Genomic DNA, 19,360 nt, shown 5'->3' with positions numbered 1-19,360 from the left:
TCATAAACACCAGAGCCTATTAGTTAAAGAAGGTGGGTCGTGTGCACGCAGTGACCCAGGAGCTCTTTTCAACCTTTTACTTACTTTACAAAATGTTTTTCTTTACATTTATACTGTCAGCTAAGCCACTCCGAGCCTTAATACAGCACAGAAGGGCTGAATTGTGGGACATTGAGTTTTTACATCCCCAAAGCTGGATTTGATCCCAGCAGACATACAGTGGAGAACGTGAGTGTTATGTGTGAACGCATAATGACAATGAAGGACTCTTCTTTGTGGATACCTTAACTATTTACACCTCAGCTTATCTAAACTGTATACTGAGCTGAACTTGCATACCTGCACTCTTGCAAACATGTGCTGTGTTTGTATGAATCGTTGCAGTTACAGTATCTTCCATCATTCTGTCCAATCAGTATATCTCAGGCTGTGAGGATGAATACACCTGGGCAAGCAGCCAGTCTGTCACAGACTTATGCTCACCTTACCACCTGCAGCCAGTTTAGAGTAATCACTTATCACACTGGTTGTGGAGAGAAACCAGCACATTGAGAAACTGGAGAAAGGACCCCCGAACTATGATCCCAGAGTGCTAACCAGCACACCACCGAGCTGCTCCGTGTGTACTTTCAATCTTTTAGATCTTAGCCTGCAGAACCTCGTATGTACTGTAATGTGTATATACCTGTATGTACCTGTGTTTGTGTGTACTGACCCTTCCAGGGAAGAAGGAGCTGTTCTTGAACTTGCGAAGGTAGAAGGCGATGAAATACGTTCCTGCCATGAGGACCAATGACAGCAGAGCAGTGTTCGGTTCTCCAACAACTTTCCCAGGATTCCCGGAGGCCATAGTGTAGTTGCAGTGAGATGGAGATTCAGTGTTGTTTCCATGGTAACAGTTATGGAGTGGATGCTCCTGAAAGATCTGAGAAAGACCACCAAAGAAGACATTGGCTAAAGTGTCTGTAACTACTTGATGGGCAGCAGGAAGCACTGAGTCTGTCTTGACCTCACAAGACGGAGTCTCCCATCTTCCACCCCTCACACCCAAACTGTTGAGATTGAAATGAACTGATCAGTGTTAGCTCCTGAAGTGCCTGAGCTGTTTCAGACTCTGTTTCCCTCTGCCAAGTGTGTTGAGTATCTACAATGGTGTGAAAAAAGTGACACCTCCCCCACCCACCCCCCGTAGTGATTTCTTTATTAAATAGGTCCTGCTTGACAAAGTTGAGTTGACCAAAAGATCCTCAAAGGCCAGACATCATGCTGTGATCCAAGGAAATTCAGGAACAAATGAGAAACACAGTAGATGTCTCAGTTGGGAAAAGGTTATAAAGCCATTTCTAAAGCTGTGAGACTTCAGTGAACCACAGTGAGAGCCATTATCCACAAATGGCAAAGACAAGAACAGCGAGCCTTCCCAGCACTGGCCGGCTGACCATCCAAGAGGTCACAAAAGACCCCATAAGAACATCCAGAGAACCACAGGCCTCACTGGCTTCAGTTAAGGTCAGAGTTCATGACTCCATCATAAGAAATAGACTGGGCAGAAATGGCATCCATGGCAGAAAACCACTGCCGAGCAAAAAGAACGTAAAGGCTGATCTCAGTTTCCCAGCAAACATTGTGAAGATGCCCAGAACTTATGGGGAAATACTCTGGACTGACGAGAGTTGAACTTTTTGAGTCCCGTTACATCTGATTTAAAAGTAACACAGCATTTCAGAAAGGGAACATCATACCAACAGTAAACTGGGTGGTTGAAGTGCAATGTCTGGGGCTGTTTTGCTACCTCAGGAACAGGAAGTAAATGGAACCATGAACATCCTGAAGGAGAATGTCCGGCCATCTGTTGGTGACCTCAAGATGAACCACACTTGGGTTCTGCAGAAGGACAATGACCCAAAACACACCAGCAAGTCCACCTGTGAATGGCTTAAGAAAAACAAAATGAAGACTTTGGAGTCCTGACTAAATCACGACCTCAATAAGGTGCTACCCTCCAGTGTTGACGGAATTACAACCATTTTGGCCATAAAACACTCATTGTCAGTTATCACAAATGATGATGGCAGTTGTTGCTGCTGAGGCTGGCCCAACCAGTTATTAGGTTTAGGGGCAATCACCTTTTCACACATGGCCATATAGGCTCCCCTTAATCACCATTCATTTAGAAACTGCATTTTGTGTTTACTTGTCTTTGTCTAATATTTAAATTTGTTTGATGATCTGTTTCGGAGACCAAACAACCAAGAACATACAGGCGCAGGTATAATCTTCAAAAGATGGGCTTTATTATATCCCAAAAAAGACAAAGTTACCCCCAAAATTCAAAATATTGGAACCAACTAAGAACTAAGTCGGCCCATGAACTCGACTAAACAGAATTCTACTAAAAAATAATCTCATAAGCCAACAAACTGACCTGCCCAAATAAGAGACAGCTCTATTAATATAGCAGCTGAATGAACCATTTTAAACATCAGAGGTGAAAATGACAAAGCTAAACTTAACAGGAAGAAACTCTATCCCCCCTGTGTGGTCACAACTAATGGTTAAGTCCAGTTTGTTGGCCTCTGCACTTAAACCAGCTCCACCCTCAGCCTCCTCTGTTACTCAAAGCAGGAAGGACCGGAGCAGCAGCCAGCTTTCTCAGAAAGACAGAAAGTGATTATTACAACATATACCCATAGTACCATGACAAACAATACAAAGTAAATTTGTTACCAAAATTGAACACTTGTGTGACAAACATTTAGAAAAACAGGGAATCGGGACGGGGGCCATGCTGGATGGATCGTGTGGACCGATCACAGTACATCTACATGACTCAAAGGTCCTTTTGTACTAAGCAAGTATCAACTCTATCTTCTGCTGAGCTACCTAAAGAAAAATGGAGAACTATGAAGAAGATTCTGCCTTCGTTTCAGTCCTCATTTTCATATCCTTTGAAAGAATATCTAAATGAAAGAATCTACGAATTACCTGAAAAACTTCTGAACTTACCTTGATCAGCTTGGCGAAGGTCTCATAGATAAAAATGAGAGAGATCAGGAAGGAGAAGATCTCCTGTGTGAAGCGTGAAACAAAGCGAACGAGTATGCTTCCCTCGAAGGCCACGGTAAGGACAACGATGAGCACCAGCCAGAGACCGATCCATGCCCGACCCGTCAGATACTCGATCCCATTAACTTTACAAAACTACACAGGAACAAAGAGGAGACAGGTTTCAGGAGACAGTCTGAAATACTTTGGTCTGATGTTGCTACAGTGGACAAAAAGACTGTTATCATAGATTAGACTGGAATGAGTTAATGACTGTCCCCATCTCAGCTCAGCCAATGTCAAGATGCTGGAAAACTGAACAACTCTCAGTAATGATGCACAAGCTTCTGCTGAGTTCTTTCACTTTTGTCAAATTTCTACAAAATTAAAATGTAGATCTAAATTAGGTTCTGTACATATAGGCACTGTCCACTGCAGAATTTGAAAGGCTGTTTGCAAACAGGAGATCACCGGATGTAAGTAAAAGCTTTTTTTTCAAGCTGATGTGTTCAAGGTCATTTTGATCGTTTGCATAACTGAGGAGGAAAAGACAATTTCAAGAAAGCTTTGAGTCAAAAAGAAGTAAATCTACAAAACCTTGAGTTTAAAACGTTTCATTTAAATACAGGTTATATGCTGATGTGTCGACTTTGTGTCAGGCAATCTCACAGTGTAGAAGGCCTCTTCGAATACAAGCAGCGGTCCGGAGAAGCCAATCACCAGCAGCGGCTGAGCTCCCAGCACACTGAACACAATGCCCTGCAACGCAGTGGCCACTATCAGCTCCGACACACCGATCAGACCCTCCGTTTTCTCACCTGCAGGGATGAAGATCACAGATCCTCATATGGATCAAAGGTAAGGCGGCCTTTCTTCAGCCAAGCCTCGCCAGGTTCAGACTTACCAAGCAGTCCACCAAAGGTGATGGCAGGTGACAGTGCAGCAAAGTAGATAAAGATAATGGCAGCCATACACTGAGGGTTTAGAGCATCTCGGATGTCGCTGAAATACTGAGGATAGCGCCGCATAACGTCTTTGATGAGGCCTCCAAACAGACGACCTGACCTCCTCAACGGCTCATCACCAGGTTTGGAGGGAACAAGAGAATCTGCAGGAGAAGAGCAAGATTCTTTAACATTTTTGCACTGACATTAAAGCTTTTAGGAAACATGAATATTTTAATATTTAGGGAATAATAAACATTTACCATAAAAGCAGGCAACATGCAAATTTAATGCTCCAGGAAAACGGCTGATTCAGGCAAAACTCCCATCAAAAACCTGTTCTTTCAGCTCTTTTTCAGCTTTTATTACTCAGCTCTAACCTGCTCCTGAAACTGGACTCAGGCAGCTGGGGCTCACCTTCGTCCTGCTGAATGCTGGTCTGTTTCTCCTGAAGTTTGCTGCTCTGCTCCTCCCTCTTTCTGAGCATTTCTCGTTGGAAGTGAGCCACTGAGTGGAGCAACTCGTCACCGCTGACCTCAGAGGGCGGGAGGACGATGCTGCTGTCCAGAAAGCGGTTGATGGCTGTCAGCAGGTCTTGACGGTCGTCTGCCTGGTACGCCGCCTCATGGAAGTTCTAAAAGAACAAAAAAGATTGGACCTCATGATAATAGATGATGCTGATTAATATCTGGTGCCATCAGGAAGTATCTTACACAGTCTGCTGGCACTCACCTTGTCAGACATGAGTGTTGAGATAGAGCGTCCAATCTGATGGTAGTCAATGTTGGCAGTGGGCGGGCCCAGCAGGAGGAAGAGGAACCTAACTGGCACAGGAACCTCCAAGACAGATTCCAGCAGAACTGCCTCCTGCAGTCGCACAAACGCCATGGATGGCTGGTCCAGGAAACCCACACTGCCTGCAGACACATGAGAGTGATGCACTGAACCCAGCGAACATGCTCCTCCACACGGCAACACATGACCAAGAAGGTTATGCATGTCCATGTTCAGTCCTGTGAAAAAGGTTTTGGTACTAGGGAAGTGTAAGTCTTTGATTTTCATCTTTCTCCTTGTGCTACCCAACTAATCTTTAAAGATACAAGGAGATACAAGAAGCCATGCAGCAAACCCTCCCTGAGTTTTCTTTGTTGCTAGTGTTTGCACCGGTGTGATCGGTGTGATGCATACCTACGAGGACCACAGTGGCCTCAGCTCGCTCTGGGATCTTCTCCATTAGCTTTACCTCATGCTTGGATCTGGAGTGACAGAGCTGTGGGACTTCTCTCTGGACAAGCACAAAGTGAAGTCAGTGCCATACCAACAGGCTGACCTTCATGTCCAGCACATACATCTGACACCAGGCACTCTGAGGTGGAGGCTTCAGCTGTCTGATTGCACAGCATCTCCACCTAAAGTTCAGTTTTTACCTTGTTCTTCTCTCCATCAGCCTCCTTGTGATTGGTCAGGTTGACACAGGGATCAGATTTTCCATTGTGTCTGTCGATAAGGTTGGCCATGTTTGCTGCAGAGATGTTCCTGCTGAATAAGCTGTGATCTTTCTCATCGCTGGGGTGACTGAGGAAAGAAGAAGAAATGTGCTCAGGAAAAGGCTGGATGGATGGATGGATGGATGGATGGATGGATGGATGGATGGATGGATGGATGGATGGATGGCTGATGGATGGGTGGGTGGGTGGATGTTTGGATGGATGGATGGTTGGTTGTTTGGATGGATGCATGGATCGGTGGGTGGGTGGATGGATGGATGTTTGGATGTTTGGATGGATGGATGCATGTTTGGATGAATGGATGGATGGATGGGTGGATGGTCGGTGGTTTGGATGGACGGTGGATGGATGGATGGATGGTTGGTTGGTTGGTTGTTTGGATGGATGGATGGATGGATGGATGGTTGTTTGGATGGATGGATGGATGGATGTCGTCCTCATCACTGATGGGGACGACAAGGAGTACAGAGGACTGACTCAAGACTTTGTGGACTGGTGCCAGCTGAACTACCTCCAGATCAACGCCAGTAAAACCAAGGAGCTGGTGGTAGACTTCCGCAGGCACAAGCATTCTCCACTGCAACCACTGAACATCCAGGGTATGGACATTGAGGCTGTGGACAGCTACAGGTACTTTGGTGTTCATCTGAACAACAGACTGGACTGGACTCATAACTCAGACGCCCTCTACAGGAAAGGGCAGAGCAGGCTGTACCTGCTGCGGAGACTCAGGTCGTTTGGGGTGGAGGGCCCACTCCTGAAGACCTTCTATGACTCTGTGGTGGCTTCTGCTATCTTTTATGGTGTGGTCTGCTGGGGCGGCAGCATCTCTGCTGGGGACAGGAAGAGACTGAACAGGGTGATCCGAAGGGCCAGCTCTGTTCTAGGATGCCCTCTGGACCCAGTGGAGGTGGTGAGTGACAGGAGAATGGCGGCTAAGCTGTCATCCCTGTTGGACAACGTCTCCCACCCCATGCAGCAGACTGTGACAGCACTGAGCAGCTCCTTCAGTGGGAGACTGCGGCACCCACGGTGTGGGACGGAGAGATTTCGCAGGTCTTTCCTCCCCACTGCTGTCAGACTCCACAACAAAGACTTTAACTGAACAAACACACACATCCACACATGTGCAATAACACTAAGTGCAATAATCTTTTCTGGCATCGTTGTATTTTTACTCAGTTGTATATAGCATTCGTATTCTATTTTTATCTTATTGTATATTTATTTTATTTTATTCTACTGTATATAGTATTTTATTTTATTCTATTCTGTACAGTTGTGTACTGTATTTATTCTTATTGTATTCTAATTTTTGCGTCATAACTTTTGCACTGTCCACTTCCTGCTGTGACAAAACAAATTTCCCACGTGTGGGACTAATAAAGGTTATCTTATCTTATCTTATCTTATCTTATCTTATGGATGGATGGATGGATGGATGGATGTTTGGATGGATGGTTGGTTGGTTGGATGGATGGATGGATGGATGGATGGATGGTTGGTTGCTTGGATGGATGGATGGATGGATGGATGGATGGATGGATGGATGCGTGGATGGTTGGTTGGTTGGTTGGTTGTTTGGATGGATGATGGATGGATGGATGGACGGATGGATGGATGTTTGGATGGATGGATGGATGATGGATGGATGGATGGATGGATGGATGGATGGATGAATGAATGGATGGATGGTTGGTTGGTTTGGATGGACGATGGATGGATGGATGGACGGATGGATGAATGGATGGATGGTTGGTTGGTTTGGATGGACGATGAATGGATGGATGGACGGATGGATGGATGTTTAGATGGATGGATGGATGATGGATGGATGGATGGATGGATGGATGGATGGATGGATGGACGGATGGATGAATGGATGGATGGATGGTTGGTTGGTTTGGATGGACGATGGATGGATGGATGGACGGATGGATGGATGAATGGATGTTTGGATGGATGGACGGATGGATGAATGGATGGACGGATGTTTGGATGGATGGATGGATGTTTGGATGGATGGACGGATGTTTGGATGAATGGATGGATGGATGGATGGATGGACGGATGGATGAATGGATGGATGGCTGATGAATGGATGGATGGATGAATGGATGGATGGCTGATGGATGGGTGGATGTTTGGATGAATGGATGGATGGATGGATGTTTGGATGGATGGATGGATGGATGGATGTTTGGATGGATGGATGGATGGATGGATAGACAGATGGATGAATGGATGGATGTTTGGATGTTTGGATGAATGGATGGATGGCTGATGGATGGATGGATGGATGTTTGGATGAATGGATGGATGGATGTTTGGATGGATGGATGGATGGATGGATGGATGGATGGATGGATGGATGGATGGACGGATGGATAGATGGATGGATGGTTGGTTGCATGGATGCACCTGTGACGGAGCAACAGAGCTCCCAGAACATTGGCTCGGTCTTCAGCTTTAATCTGATCTGAGATCACCATCTGTTCCACCACCTGCTGAGCAATCCCTGGTAAAGTCTTCTGCTTCAGATCCAGGAGTATGGCCCCTGAAACCACACAAACGTGAGAGGGTTGGGAAGTCAGCGATGGGCGGCGTCTGTTTGCTTTGTCTCGTGTTTATTCCCTTTTATTTTTCTTCCATCTCTGTAAATCAGTAACTTGTAGATGTTGAATATGGCCACAGAGTGGAGCCCCCTCCTGCTCCCTGAGCTGACAGTTTCAAACACTGATACAGATTGTTATCATATGTAACCAGTGAAATTCTTTTTATGGAGGCCTGACATATATATATCACAGTGGCATAGTCCTGGAACCAAATAGTTTTGACAGCAGCGCCCAAACAATATCATTGGCATTTACACCAAGGTGACCCAGAAAGTGAAGTTTTTTCCCTGTTCATCAAGAAGTCCAGCACTGCTGCCATGCATACCTATCACAAAAAGTCCTTCAATAAACCTTCTTGTGCAGCCATCAGCTGATTGATCTTTAATATAACTGCAACATGGGGAAAGCTGTTATTGATAACTACTTTGATTCTGTATGTGAATGTTTCATCTTCAAGTTATTATGAAAGCTAACTGAATTTAATCTAAGGCTTCAGATTAGCAGATGGTGGGACTTGAGTACATGTGTAGCTCCTGAATGGGCTTCAATCAAGGTAGAGTGGAGGAGGCGGCCCTGACTTGGCCATATACACTCACAGACAGGAAGCTGTCCACCGGAGGGCAGCAGAAAGCCTCCGGCTCCTCCTCACCTTGGGCCATTGTTTTTCTAAGCTCCAGCAGAGAACGGAAGGACAGGGAAGCAATGTGAGGTCTCCCCCAGCGCTCTGTCTCCTCCTCCACCTCCTCCTCAAACTTGATCCATCGAGCCGTCTCCCTCCACTGCAGCTCCTGGTTCCTGTCGATCACCAGCTCGTTCAGCTCCACGAACACCTGGAATCACAGAGGACAGCGAGTCTAAAGAGGACGGCGCCATGGCGTGCGCTCACACACAGAGACTCTAGCCAACGATGAAACATGTCAGCACTGAGCTCCTGAACATTTTCACAGAGAGCCGGACTGATGAAGCTCCACAACAGTTACAGATGCTACTTCTTCTTCCAGCTGCAGTAATCTTCATCAGCACATATATCAGTACATCACTATAATAAAGCAAGTCAGAGCACAAACTGAGTCACTGAACACGGTCAACAGAAGCTAAGTCAGTTAAAACCAGAGCCAGTCCAGAGTTACTCTCACATCTGTCACATCTGTCGACCTTCATGTTCACATATTAAACCTAATGCTGTGATTAAACAGGCCCAAAGCAGACTAGAAAACTGAAAACAGGACCAAATGGCTCACATGACCGTTTTTTAATTTGGCACAAATGTAGTTCAGCTGGTGTGTTTGGTAGAAAATCAAACATAAAACAAGAGAAATCAGAATAAAACTAAAGAAAGAGACAAAACAAAGTTAATCCAAACTGAAGCTGGCACGTTAAATCACTCTACCTTATTTTGTCGACTCTTTAGGTCCAAACCCACCATCCTGAAGACTGGAGCACACTGAGTGGAGAGAGGAGCTCGCCTCAGAGTTTACCTAGCTCTACCTGTCTGACTCTGCCTGTCTGACTCGTTCTCATTAAGACAGAGTCCAGTTTGTCACCTGTTCACAATGGCACCTGGATTAACGCACTCAGACTCTCGGCTCATCTTTCGTCCCTCCTGTCAGCCTCACTCTGGTTGTTTTGTTGTGAGAATCACATCATGTGGACCACCTGAACTGGCTCGCATGAACTCACCTGAACCTTCTTTAATCAGGTTTAATCCCACAAATACATGACATTCCTGTAAACCTTGCGCTCTGTCGCCAGCTTCAACCTGTGTGTGCGGGATTGTTCTAGCAGAGTCGGATAAACACGAGTCAGAACTTCCACAAAAACGCAGCAGTGACCGAATCCGCGAGGAGCCAAAGTAAGAAGTCAGTGAAGGAAGTGCGAGCTGAAGTAAATCAAAAGAAAAGCACGAAAACAAACTCATCAGGATCAGCTGCCAGCAGTTTAGTCTCAGTTTAAGTGAAGCTGAAGATGATTACATTTGAAACATCAAAATTAGTCAAATCAGAGGAAGTGAGTGAAAAGGGTCAGAGGGACAGGTGTTTAAGTTGAAGCAGCAGGATGTGTGGTTAGAGCACAGTTCAAAGGTCAGGCCTCAGAGGGTCAGAGTGGTGATGAGGATTGGGCTCAAAGTGTTTATGTTTCCTATAATAATGACTGCTCCTTAGCCCCGCCCTCTGACCTCATGAGGTGTACGGTCCGGTCGCAGGTGCTGGTTTGACCAGCTGACCGTCGGATCTTTGGTGGCGTGGACGATCGGTCCTCTGGAGCTCCGCCTCACCAGGTGCCGTCGAACGGCTGGAACGTCATCTAGTCGGTGACCTGCGGTGGACACAGATGTCCCATATTTAATGCTGGCTGTCACAAAGCTCTCACACCAAGCGCCACCCTGAACCAAACAAAAACTGGACTTTAAATAAAGTGTCACAGTGAAGCTGAGGTGAGGTCACAGCAGCTGTCAGAGCTATAAAGAGAAAAAGAGGCAACAGTTACAGTTACACTGATTATTACTTTCTTCTGACATCAGTGAAGAAATACGAAATCCTTCTGACTGGGCTTATATCACAGTTCTGCTCTGAGCACTTAAAGCACTTCACTATCAGCCTCTTTGAGCCGCTCACACATTCGTGCACGCTCTGTTTCTACATTATTACGTTTTCTAACAGTTAGTTGTTATGCTGATGGAGCAGCATAACAACTAACTGATGCTCAGTGTCCCGGAGCCGGGCATCCTACTTTCTTACCACCTACTTCCTGACCCACAGGAAGCTCACCCTAAACTTCAACGACCGCCATGTTGGGGACTGTCTGTCCTCACATTGTGGCTGTATGACCCAGAGTCCCCACAATGATGCAAATCCAGAACACCCTCACACACACACACACACCCTCTCATGGGAACTTTGCGCAGTCTAACAGGATTTCAGGCTCGGCTGAACATCAGCGAGAAATCATTTACAAGAGAGTCTGACTGTCATTCGATCGCCTGACACACACACACAGGTGTGCCCACTCAGCAGGTGAGCAGAGTTTAAAGTTTCAGTAAAAATTAGATTTTCTGTGAAAGTTTCACACCATTTATTTTTTCTGGGAAAGAATCATCAAAAGCAGCCAATCACAATCCAGCGATGAACTCAGCTGGCTGGCCCCCTCTACCTGCCTGGTGAGTGAAGCTGTTAGTGAGGCAGGGTTCTGCTGACAGCGAGCATGTTTACGAAGGAGAGCGGCGCGGTCTGCTAACCCTGACCCACTCGTGCTCCCACACACAGGTCATGTGACCCCCCCACACCACACCACCCCCACCCCGACTCATGCAGAAGCTTTATTCTGCAGTTTTCTTCATGGACCACTGATAAAAGGTCACATTTTTATGTCACCTGTGTGAAAAGTTTATCCTACTGCACGTTTTACATGCAATTCTTCATACCGCCTGCAGGGGGTGCACTGCTCGAAAAAACAACACTTTTAGATAAGATAAGATAACAGATAAGATAAGATAACCTTTATTAGTCCCACACGTGGGAAATTTGTTTTGTCACAGATGGACTTCAGTTTGAATTATTTTTACATTCCTCTAATCAAAGACAAGCATTAAAGGAAAAAGAACAAATCCTCTCTCTCTCGTGGATTGTAATGAGTCTGAATGTACGACACACACATCAGAATAAGAATCATTTATTGACCCCGAGGAAAAGAAAACCTGACCACAAACGGTCTGTGAACCACGTGTCCGAGAGAAACTCAACAAGAAGAAGTAACACACAAAGAAATTAGCGTTCTGTTGCTTCAGAGTCAAGTCACATTCAAAATGAGCTCTGACTGACTTTTGATGCCATCCAGGTCCACAGACGTCAACGTTTCGGACTCGTCGGCATCTGCAGCGCTCATCACGGTGCCGTTGCGATTGGACGAGATGGTGGTCGGATCACTGTGAGGGGGGAGGTGCCACAGGTTAACACTAATAAAGTGCAGGAAAACACGTTACCTGACAGGTGTGCCACTCACTCGCCATCAGTTTGACTGTAGGCCTCCTCCTCCTTTCCATGCTCTTCGTCCTGTTGGTCTTCATCTATGGTACTTGCATTGCTGGGGGCGGAGCCTCGCCTACACTCCTTCCTCCCCTCGGCAGTTTTCTTCCTCCTGCTGTCGGTGGGTGGTTTGGAAAGAGGGTGATGGACATGGAGGGAAGAGTGGCGGTGTTCTGCGACAGGAAGACAGTTTGGACTTTTAGGAGGAGATCAGAACACGAGAACCTGCTCAAGAACCTGAAAATCAACAGTCACATCTAGGGATGGGTATCGAAACCCGGTTCTTGTTGAGAACCGGTTCCCACTGTTTCAAGTCCTTGGAATTGTTTGCCATTTTTGCAAACGATTCCCTTATCGATTCCAGTCGCCCCGAATGACGTCACCACGTTGCAGAGTGTCATTTACCTGGCAGGAAACACGGCGCCTAAGCGGCTCAAACGCTCAAAAGTTTGGTTATACTTTACGAGAACGGATGACAACAGGGCAACTTGCAATACTTGCAAGTAGATGTTTCATTTAAGGGAGGAAACACTACGAATATGCAAAAGCATTTGCTCACAAAACACACGATGACCTTAAATGAATGTCGTGTTTTTAATTCACTCCGGTCTCGTGAATCTCAACCCAGCAGCAGCGGTAACGTTTGCACGTCCTCTCCCGTTAATGCAGCAGGTAAATAATCAACAACAGTGCATATTATGTTAGCGCGATCTGCCTTATTACAAAACCTGCCATCACTGTGCATTTAGTGACCATGATGAGAGACACAGAGTCTGGCTCAGATGCTGGCAGTTCTCGCTGCAGTCTAGCGGCAGCGTCTCCTTTCAGGCAGGATAGACGAATGTCACCGAGCAGAGACTCAGTTTGTGGTCAAAGGCTTGCACCCGTTTGCCACAGCAGGTGATTTTCAGTAAGTGAATGTGTTTAATTGTAGGCAGGGACATTACTGGATATTCTTGTGTAATTGCTACAGAATAATTTATGTTATACTTTGTTATTGCTACAGAAGAATATTTATTTTATTATTTTACATTTACAATGTTTTTCCTGGGGACCCTGTGACACCCCATTGAAGAGCCGTAGGCTGGATCTCTTAAGATCTCACTGTTGGGTTTGTAAGGCCATGTTACTCCTACATTTCTATCTTGTTCAAAGAGAAGATATAAAACAAAGTTCTAAGCTAATCGACCTTAGTGTTCTCCTTTTAAAAAGAATCGATGTGAGAATCGATAAAGAATCGAATCGTTAAACAGAATCGAAAATGGAATCGGAATCGTGAAGATCTTATCAATACCCATCCCTAGTCACATCAGTTGGCTTCATCTCTGATGGTCTCCTAGCCTCCTAACGTCAGCCAACATTAACGTCATGCTGCACAAGCCCAGCTTTGGGCTTTCCAACAAGAGCTTTCCTTTCAAATGAATTCCCTTAAAGAGATTCTTTGTTGGCGATGTCACACTGACCTGATTTCACTACTGACTACAGAGATGTCTGTTTTTAACACGGAAACCTTTGTATTATTATTATGCACAGTCTGGGCAATGAGCTATCCAAAGCTTTTAACTCTTACAGGGATTAAATGTGTAGTTGAACTGTTCCTGGCTCTGGTTCTGTCCAGTTTGGATCACATTGGATGTATGTGGCTCTAAATTGAGAACAGATGGAGCTCTTTAACCACCTGAGGTCTACATCCTCATCGATGATACCAAGTAACACAGTGGAAGTATGTCATTGTTGCACTGTGAAAGATGTTCTCTGAAATCTTTAACCTCCTAGGACCTGGCATCCACATATGTGGACATCACATTTTGGGTTGTCTAGACCAAAATACAAAATTTTGCTCTACAAGGGCCTGATTTCCACTTACGAGGACATTATACCGCCTCTGTTCTATCGAAATTTAAAGCAAATATCCTCAAAAGTGGATCTCATTTCTCTCAGAAACAAAAATCAGGTAAAAAATCTGGTAATTCTTTGTTTTTACATTAATCAGGTCCCAAACAGCCCAAATGGCAAAGAGAATTTAAAAATGCATGCCATGAAAGAGTTCGGGTCTTAGGAGGTTAAAGCACAGGGTCAGAGGTCATCATAGCTTGGGGCTTGGACCTTAAGGGGTCAGTGAACCGGAAACCTGCGTCTAACACTGTAGTTAGTTGACACTGAGTTGTTTGCAGGCCTGCCAAGAGATTCAACCTTTCACCTGGGTCTGCTGCTGGGGCCTCCTAGGAGCCCCACCTAGGAGGTGTTCCTGGTCAGATACCCTAACCACATCAAATGGTTCCTTTAGATGCAGAGGAGTAGCAGCGGTATCCTAACCCCGACCCACCACCCCAAACGACCATGCACCTCACCCTATCTCTAATGGAGAGCCCAGCTACCTGAGAAAGTAACTCATTGCCACCACCTGTACCGGGGACCTCATTCGTTCCATCATTACCCACAGCTCGCAGCCATAGTTGAGGCACTGAGATCAGCTGGTAAATTGTCAGCTTCATTCTTAGCGCTCTCATCGCCATAACCGAACAGCACAGCAATCACATAAGTGATGATGATGATGCTACATCACGCTGTTTCTCAATCTCCCTTCACTCATGAACAAGATCCCAAAACTAGAACTCCTCGACCTGGGGCAGTAACTTGTTCCTCACTGTATTTGACCCTTTTCCGACTACAGACTATGGCCTCAAAGTTGGAGGACGGATTCTGATTCCAGCTTGTTCACACTCCCCAGTGCAAATTGGAAGTCATTGCTCAGAGCTGAAGAAACCAAAGCAGACATGAGATCCTGAGACCGCTGGTCCACAACCAGGATGAAAACTAACAGGTTCAACCTCTCCAGCACCCTGGTACGCTGGTTTTTATACGTAAAGAAAACTAAAGAAGTTGATATTATAGACACAGGGAACATGAAACACCTGGGACCTCCCAATTCTCAAACCTATTGACAGACAACAGGCCTTTACAACACCCCATAAAAGATACCTCAAAGAAACTTTACTGATACTTCAAAGTTTTAAGAAACTCTTGGTTAACCAAACTTTATTAAACCCTCTTAGAACCTATACGAGCGGTCCAAATCCTGGTTTTAAATCCTTTCAAAGGCGCATGGAGAAAATCCAAACGGGTCTTTCCGAGGTCTTTTGAACCCGGAGACATCTGGATGTCTTACCTTCGATGTCCTGTTCATCATAGACTCTGTGTTTCTCTGGCGGGCTGCGAGCTGCAGGACAAAGGATCTGCTGAAAGTCCTGAACATCAAAGGCCTTGTTTAGATCTTCCTCTTCTTCTTCATCAGCATGACAGTGTGGAGGAGGAGGAGGAGACTGAAGATAGAAAACACTAACTGGTGAATTAAATGTTGTGAGTCTTTCATGAACATAGCTGTTTCCAGCTGTTTTCAGATCTCGGTGCTTCCTCTGCACAGGCAACATTTCCTGTCTTTAACTTTGTTTTTAACGCAAACACACAACAACCACAAAATAAAAAGTAAAGGTGAAGGTTTCCAGCCAATCAGAACAGAGGTAGCTCACACTGACTGACACAACTGAACAAAAAGCCCAGACAGCAAACTCCCCCATAAGTGATCATTATCAGATCGATATTATTGATCGCTCATCAGTTTCTGTGGAAACTCACTGCAGACTGACTGAGGGTGTCACCAGGACTCGCTGAGCTCTGATGATGGCTCATGGCTCCCACAGGGGTCGCAGGTCACAGAGCTGGATATTCAGAAGCAGGTTGGGCAGCAGAACCTGGGGAGGGAGGTACACTGGAGGTCAAAGGTCAGGTTATTTGACGCTGTTCAGTAAATGTAAGAACTGAATCTGTTTACGAATCTGCTGATCCTGAATCTCAGAATGTGTTGAAACCTGAAATGTTTTGGCCCGTTAATCCTGCCGCTCTGAGCTGAAACGCTCTGATGTACAGAGTGTACGTCGAACACACCGTGAAACTTCAGCCTTGGTTTTTGGTCAACTTACACAATTTTAAAGGGTTAAAATTCAATTTTTAATTTCATGGAACCAAACATAAACTTAAACTAACACTCAGGACTGACTCTGCAGAAACCATGAAGCTTAATGTGAGCAGCTTCATGGGGGAACCTTGACGTCCATGTTCAGGCAGCTTGCTAATGTCCCAGCTCGCTTTAGGAGGGACGCCGGAGCTTAGAGCTTCCTGTAGGGGCTCATCAGACCTGCACGAAATCGTGAAATTGTGGTTTCTGCACAGACGCATGAGAGCTGAGGTTTCTATTCAAGAGACGGCAGACATCTCTGCCGCTGAGTTCTCCAAACCAGCACAGGGAAACATCCAGATGGATCATCAGGCCAGAGCTGAGTTTGAGCTTAGGCTTACAACTTAGGAGATGAATTTTTAAAAAATATTTGATTACTTTAAATCAAATATGTTTGCATTTAAAAAATCAGGTCAGAAGATAACTAAAATAATTCAAGAATCTATTATTTATGTGTACTAATTATAAATACATAGTAGTCCTGATATAATCACATGACTACTAATAAAACTCTTGTAATTAACGCGTCTTGGACCTCTGTCTGTGAGCAGACAGTTCAGATCAAAATAAAACTCTCACGACATGCAAAAGGTCAGAGGTCTTTAATGATGCGACTGCGAGGGTCAGAGTGAGGGAGCAGGCGAGCTTCAGAAAAAGTCCTACGACTGTCCGTTCCAGCTGGTTCCTCACCATCCTCACCCATGGTCGATGTTCCTCCTGCTTTAAAAGCCTTTGGAATGAAAGACTGTTTGACAGCCTGTTCTCATGTATGTGACCTCTTGTTTTAGCTCCACCCCCTCAGAGGCTTTAGCTTTCCTCATGGTTAAATAAGCCTCACACTGACTCACTGCTCCGCTGTGTGGCACAGTGCAGAATTACACAAACACCTGTAAAACTTCAGGTGAGCTCTCTTCAGTGAAACAGGTAAACCGAGTATTCAGATCCTCATGATGCTTTAATTCACTGTCAGACATTTTTGAACAATTTTAATCAGAAATTTACAAAGAAAAAACATCTTTAATGCTTCCTGTAACCTGCAGAGTGATTCTTGTCTTACGTGATTATAAATGTACTGCATCTGTCCAGCGTGCTCACAGGCACACTGGTGCAGTGAGGAGAACAGGAAGCTTTTTCAAATAGATTTGACTGTAGTTTTGCACCTCTGTGTGATTTTCAGCAGGGCCGACAGGTGTGCTGCTGCAGGTACAGACAGTCGGGTTTATTAACTCGAAAACGTTTCAGGATCTCTGTGCAGGAAGGAGAAACGTGCCACAGCTCACACAGGAACCTGCTGTTTCCCACAGTCAGCTCGGCTAAAAGTTCAATTTTCATTTTAGAAGCAGGAATAAAAGCAGGTTTGAATAATGACATCATTAATTGTGATTTAAGTCTCGGTGCAGTTTCTCAAACTCAGAGCAGGAGCAAAAGCACGGTTTAAACTGATCTGGGCTCAGTGTCACTGCCACCGAGTGTGTGTGTGTGTGTGTGTGTGTGTGTGTGTGTGTGTGTGTGTGTGTGTGAGTGAGAGTGTGTGAGCAGGAAGAGAGTTGGAGCCTACCTCAGCGTCCTTGCAGCTCTGAAAGAGAGAAATTATAATGCAAAGTCTGAAACCAACAGGAAGAGAATGGGTGGGGGGGAGGGGGGCAAATGGGGGAGGGTATGGAGGGGTGGGGAGGTGGTGGTGGGGGGGAGAAGAAAGAAGGTTGAAAGGAGGAGAGGAGGCAGAGAGAGGGAGCAGAGAGGAGACGGACACGCTGCAAATGAGGCGCTCCAAACTCTCCACAGAAACCTGATCAGCTGAAGGTCACCATGGCAACCGCACTGTCACTCAGTGCTTGTCCCGCCTCCGTCTGCACACACACACACACACAGCTGCAGATTGTCCGATGCTGTCTCTGATGACATCACACAGACAGGTAACTCCCACCTGATTCTGTCCAACCAGCACACAAAGCAGGTGACGGAGCATTTCTATTGGTCAGTGTGATCACCTGCACACGACAGCCTGAAACTCTCTGACTGATTTCTGCTGTCTGACGAACACAAAAGCAACACTAGGACCTGATCTGCAGAGACCTGAGGACAGGGCCGCCATTCAGAGTCCGGCCTGATGGTGCCTCACTGCTCTAGACTGTATATAAAAGATGGACACAACCCCTGTGATGTCACAGAGCCGGGAGTGGGCTGGAGCCAAGCTTCTGTCTCACTTTCATAGCAAACATCCTGAAGGTGGGCCTGATAAAGATGAAGATGATGAAGTCAGAAAGTCAACTTTTATTTATACACCACAAAGTGCATCACAGCAAAACAATAAATGTAAAAGATTCATCTCTGTTTTCAGTCGTTTCTTAAAGAGACTGACGAGTCCACTCGGAGCTCCAGAGTCATTGAGGTGAAAGCCCGTTCAGCCTCGTATACGGTCAGCAGGACCTCGGGGACCTGCTGGGGACGTATGGCTGCAAAAGGTCAGTGATGTAAGCTGCTGTTTGTCGGTACAGAGCTCTAACAGTCAGAACCAGCCGCATCAGCGACGCCGTCCGTGAGAGTAAGATCTGTTCTCACAGCAGCGTCGTGAACAACCTGCAGATGCTCCGGCGAGTTTCTGCTTGCACCAGTGAACACTGACTCACAATAATCCAAACGTGATGAAATAAAAGCACAAACAACGATTTCCAGTTCACAGCACGACACAATGGTACAATCTGCCTTAAATGATAAAACAAGAGTGACCACAGATCTAACATCCACAGTGGGAGTCACGAGTTACCCAAGTAAGTGATTAATGGGCTTTCACTACGCTGGGCACAGACAAGGACCTGTGCTTTATCTGCATTAGGCTGGAGAAGGTCATCCAAGGTTTAATGGAGTCTAAGAAGCTGTTTCAGCATCTGCAGCTTTTAAAAGACTTAAAAATACTAGTCTTAGCCTAAAAGAGATATAGAAGGGCAGACCATCTGCACAGTGGTGATAGCACACGCCCTTAAAGGTGCTCACAATGTACTGAAGTGGGAGCAGTTGGAATAGAAACAATAAGGGCCCAATACACAACCTTGATGATGATGGTGAAAGTGTTTTTCAAGAAAGTAAAGTCATCAAGAAGTCACACAGATTTGTCTGATGGAGGCTGTAACGGGGGTGGGGCTGGGTGGAGCTACAGGATGCTACGGTCTCTCTGACAACCACACTGAGACCGCCACGGTCACGGGGAGAA

General features: G+C 45.7%; 1 protein-coding gene across 2 annotated transcripts in view; it reads right to left on the bottom strand.

Annotated features, from left to right (window-relative positions):
- slc4a2a (solute carrier family 4 member 2a) overlaps positions 1-19,360 on the bottom strand; it is a 34,697-nt gene that overhangs the window by 4,598 nt on the left and 10,739 nt on the right. Inside the window, exons 1-16 of one of the 2 annotated variants that reach the window (XM_004572410.5) lie at positions 17,708-17,732; positions 15,771-15,886; positions 15,304-15,457; positions 12,112-12,307; positions 11,931-12,034; positions 10,289-10,428; positions 8,762-8,942; positions 7,919-8,054; positions 5,417-5,564; positions 5,178-5,274; positions 4,722-4,906; positions 4,407-4,623; positions 3,950-4,153; positions 3,715-3,863; positions 3,007-3,201; positions 716-925 (exon numbers count right to left, since the gene is read on the bottom strand). In XM_004572410.5, the coding sequence (XP_004572467.2) occupies positions 716-925; positions 3,007-3,201; positions 3,715-3,863; positions 3,950-4,153; positions 4,407-4,623; positions 4,722-4,906; positions 5,178-5,274; positions 5,417-5,564; positions 7,919-8,054; positions 8,762-8,942; positions 10,289-10,428; positions 11,931-12,034; positions 12,112-12,307; positions 15,304-15,457; positions 15,771-15,824 (2,370 nt within the window). In that variant the 5' untranslated portion in view covers positions 15,825-15,886; positions 17,708-17,732. Of the gene's footprint in view, positions 1-715; positions 926-3,006; positions 3,202-3,714; positions 3,864-3,949; positions 4,154-4,406; positions 4,624-4,721; positions 4,907-5,177; positions 5,275-5,416; positions 5,565-7,918; positions 8,055-8,761; positions 8,943-10,288; positions 10,429-11,930; positions 12,035-12,111; positions 12,308-15,303; positions 15,458-15,770; positions 15,887-17,707; positions 17,733-19,360 lie in introns of those variants that run through there. The other variant, XM_076876650.1, reaches the window with a different exon arrangement.

Source organism: Maylandia zebra, linkage group LG18, assembly GCF_041146795.1.
Source record: "Maylandia zebra isolate NMK-2024a linkage group LG18, Mzebra_GT3a, whole genome shotgun sequence".
In the NCBI taxonomy this organism is placed as follows: domain Eukaryota; kingdom Metazoa; phylum Chordata; class Actinopteri; order Cichliformes; family Cichlidae; genus Maylandia; species Maylandia zebra.
Note: the sequence above shows the minus strand (reverse complement) of the source record. Positions and strands in the feature narration are given on the sequence as shown.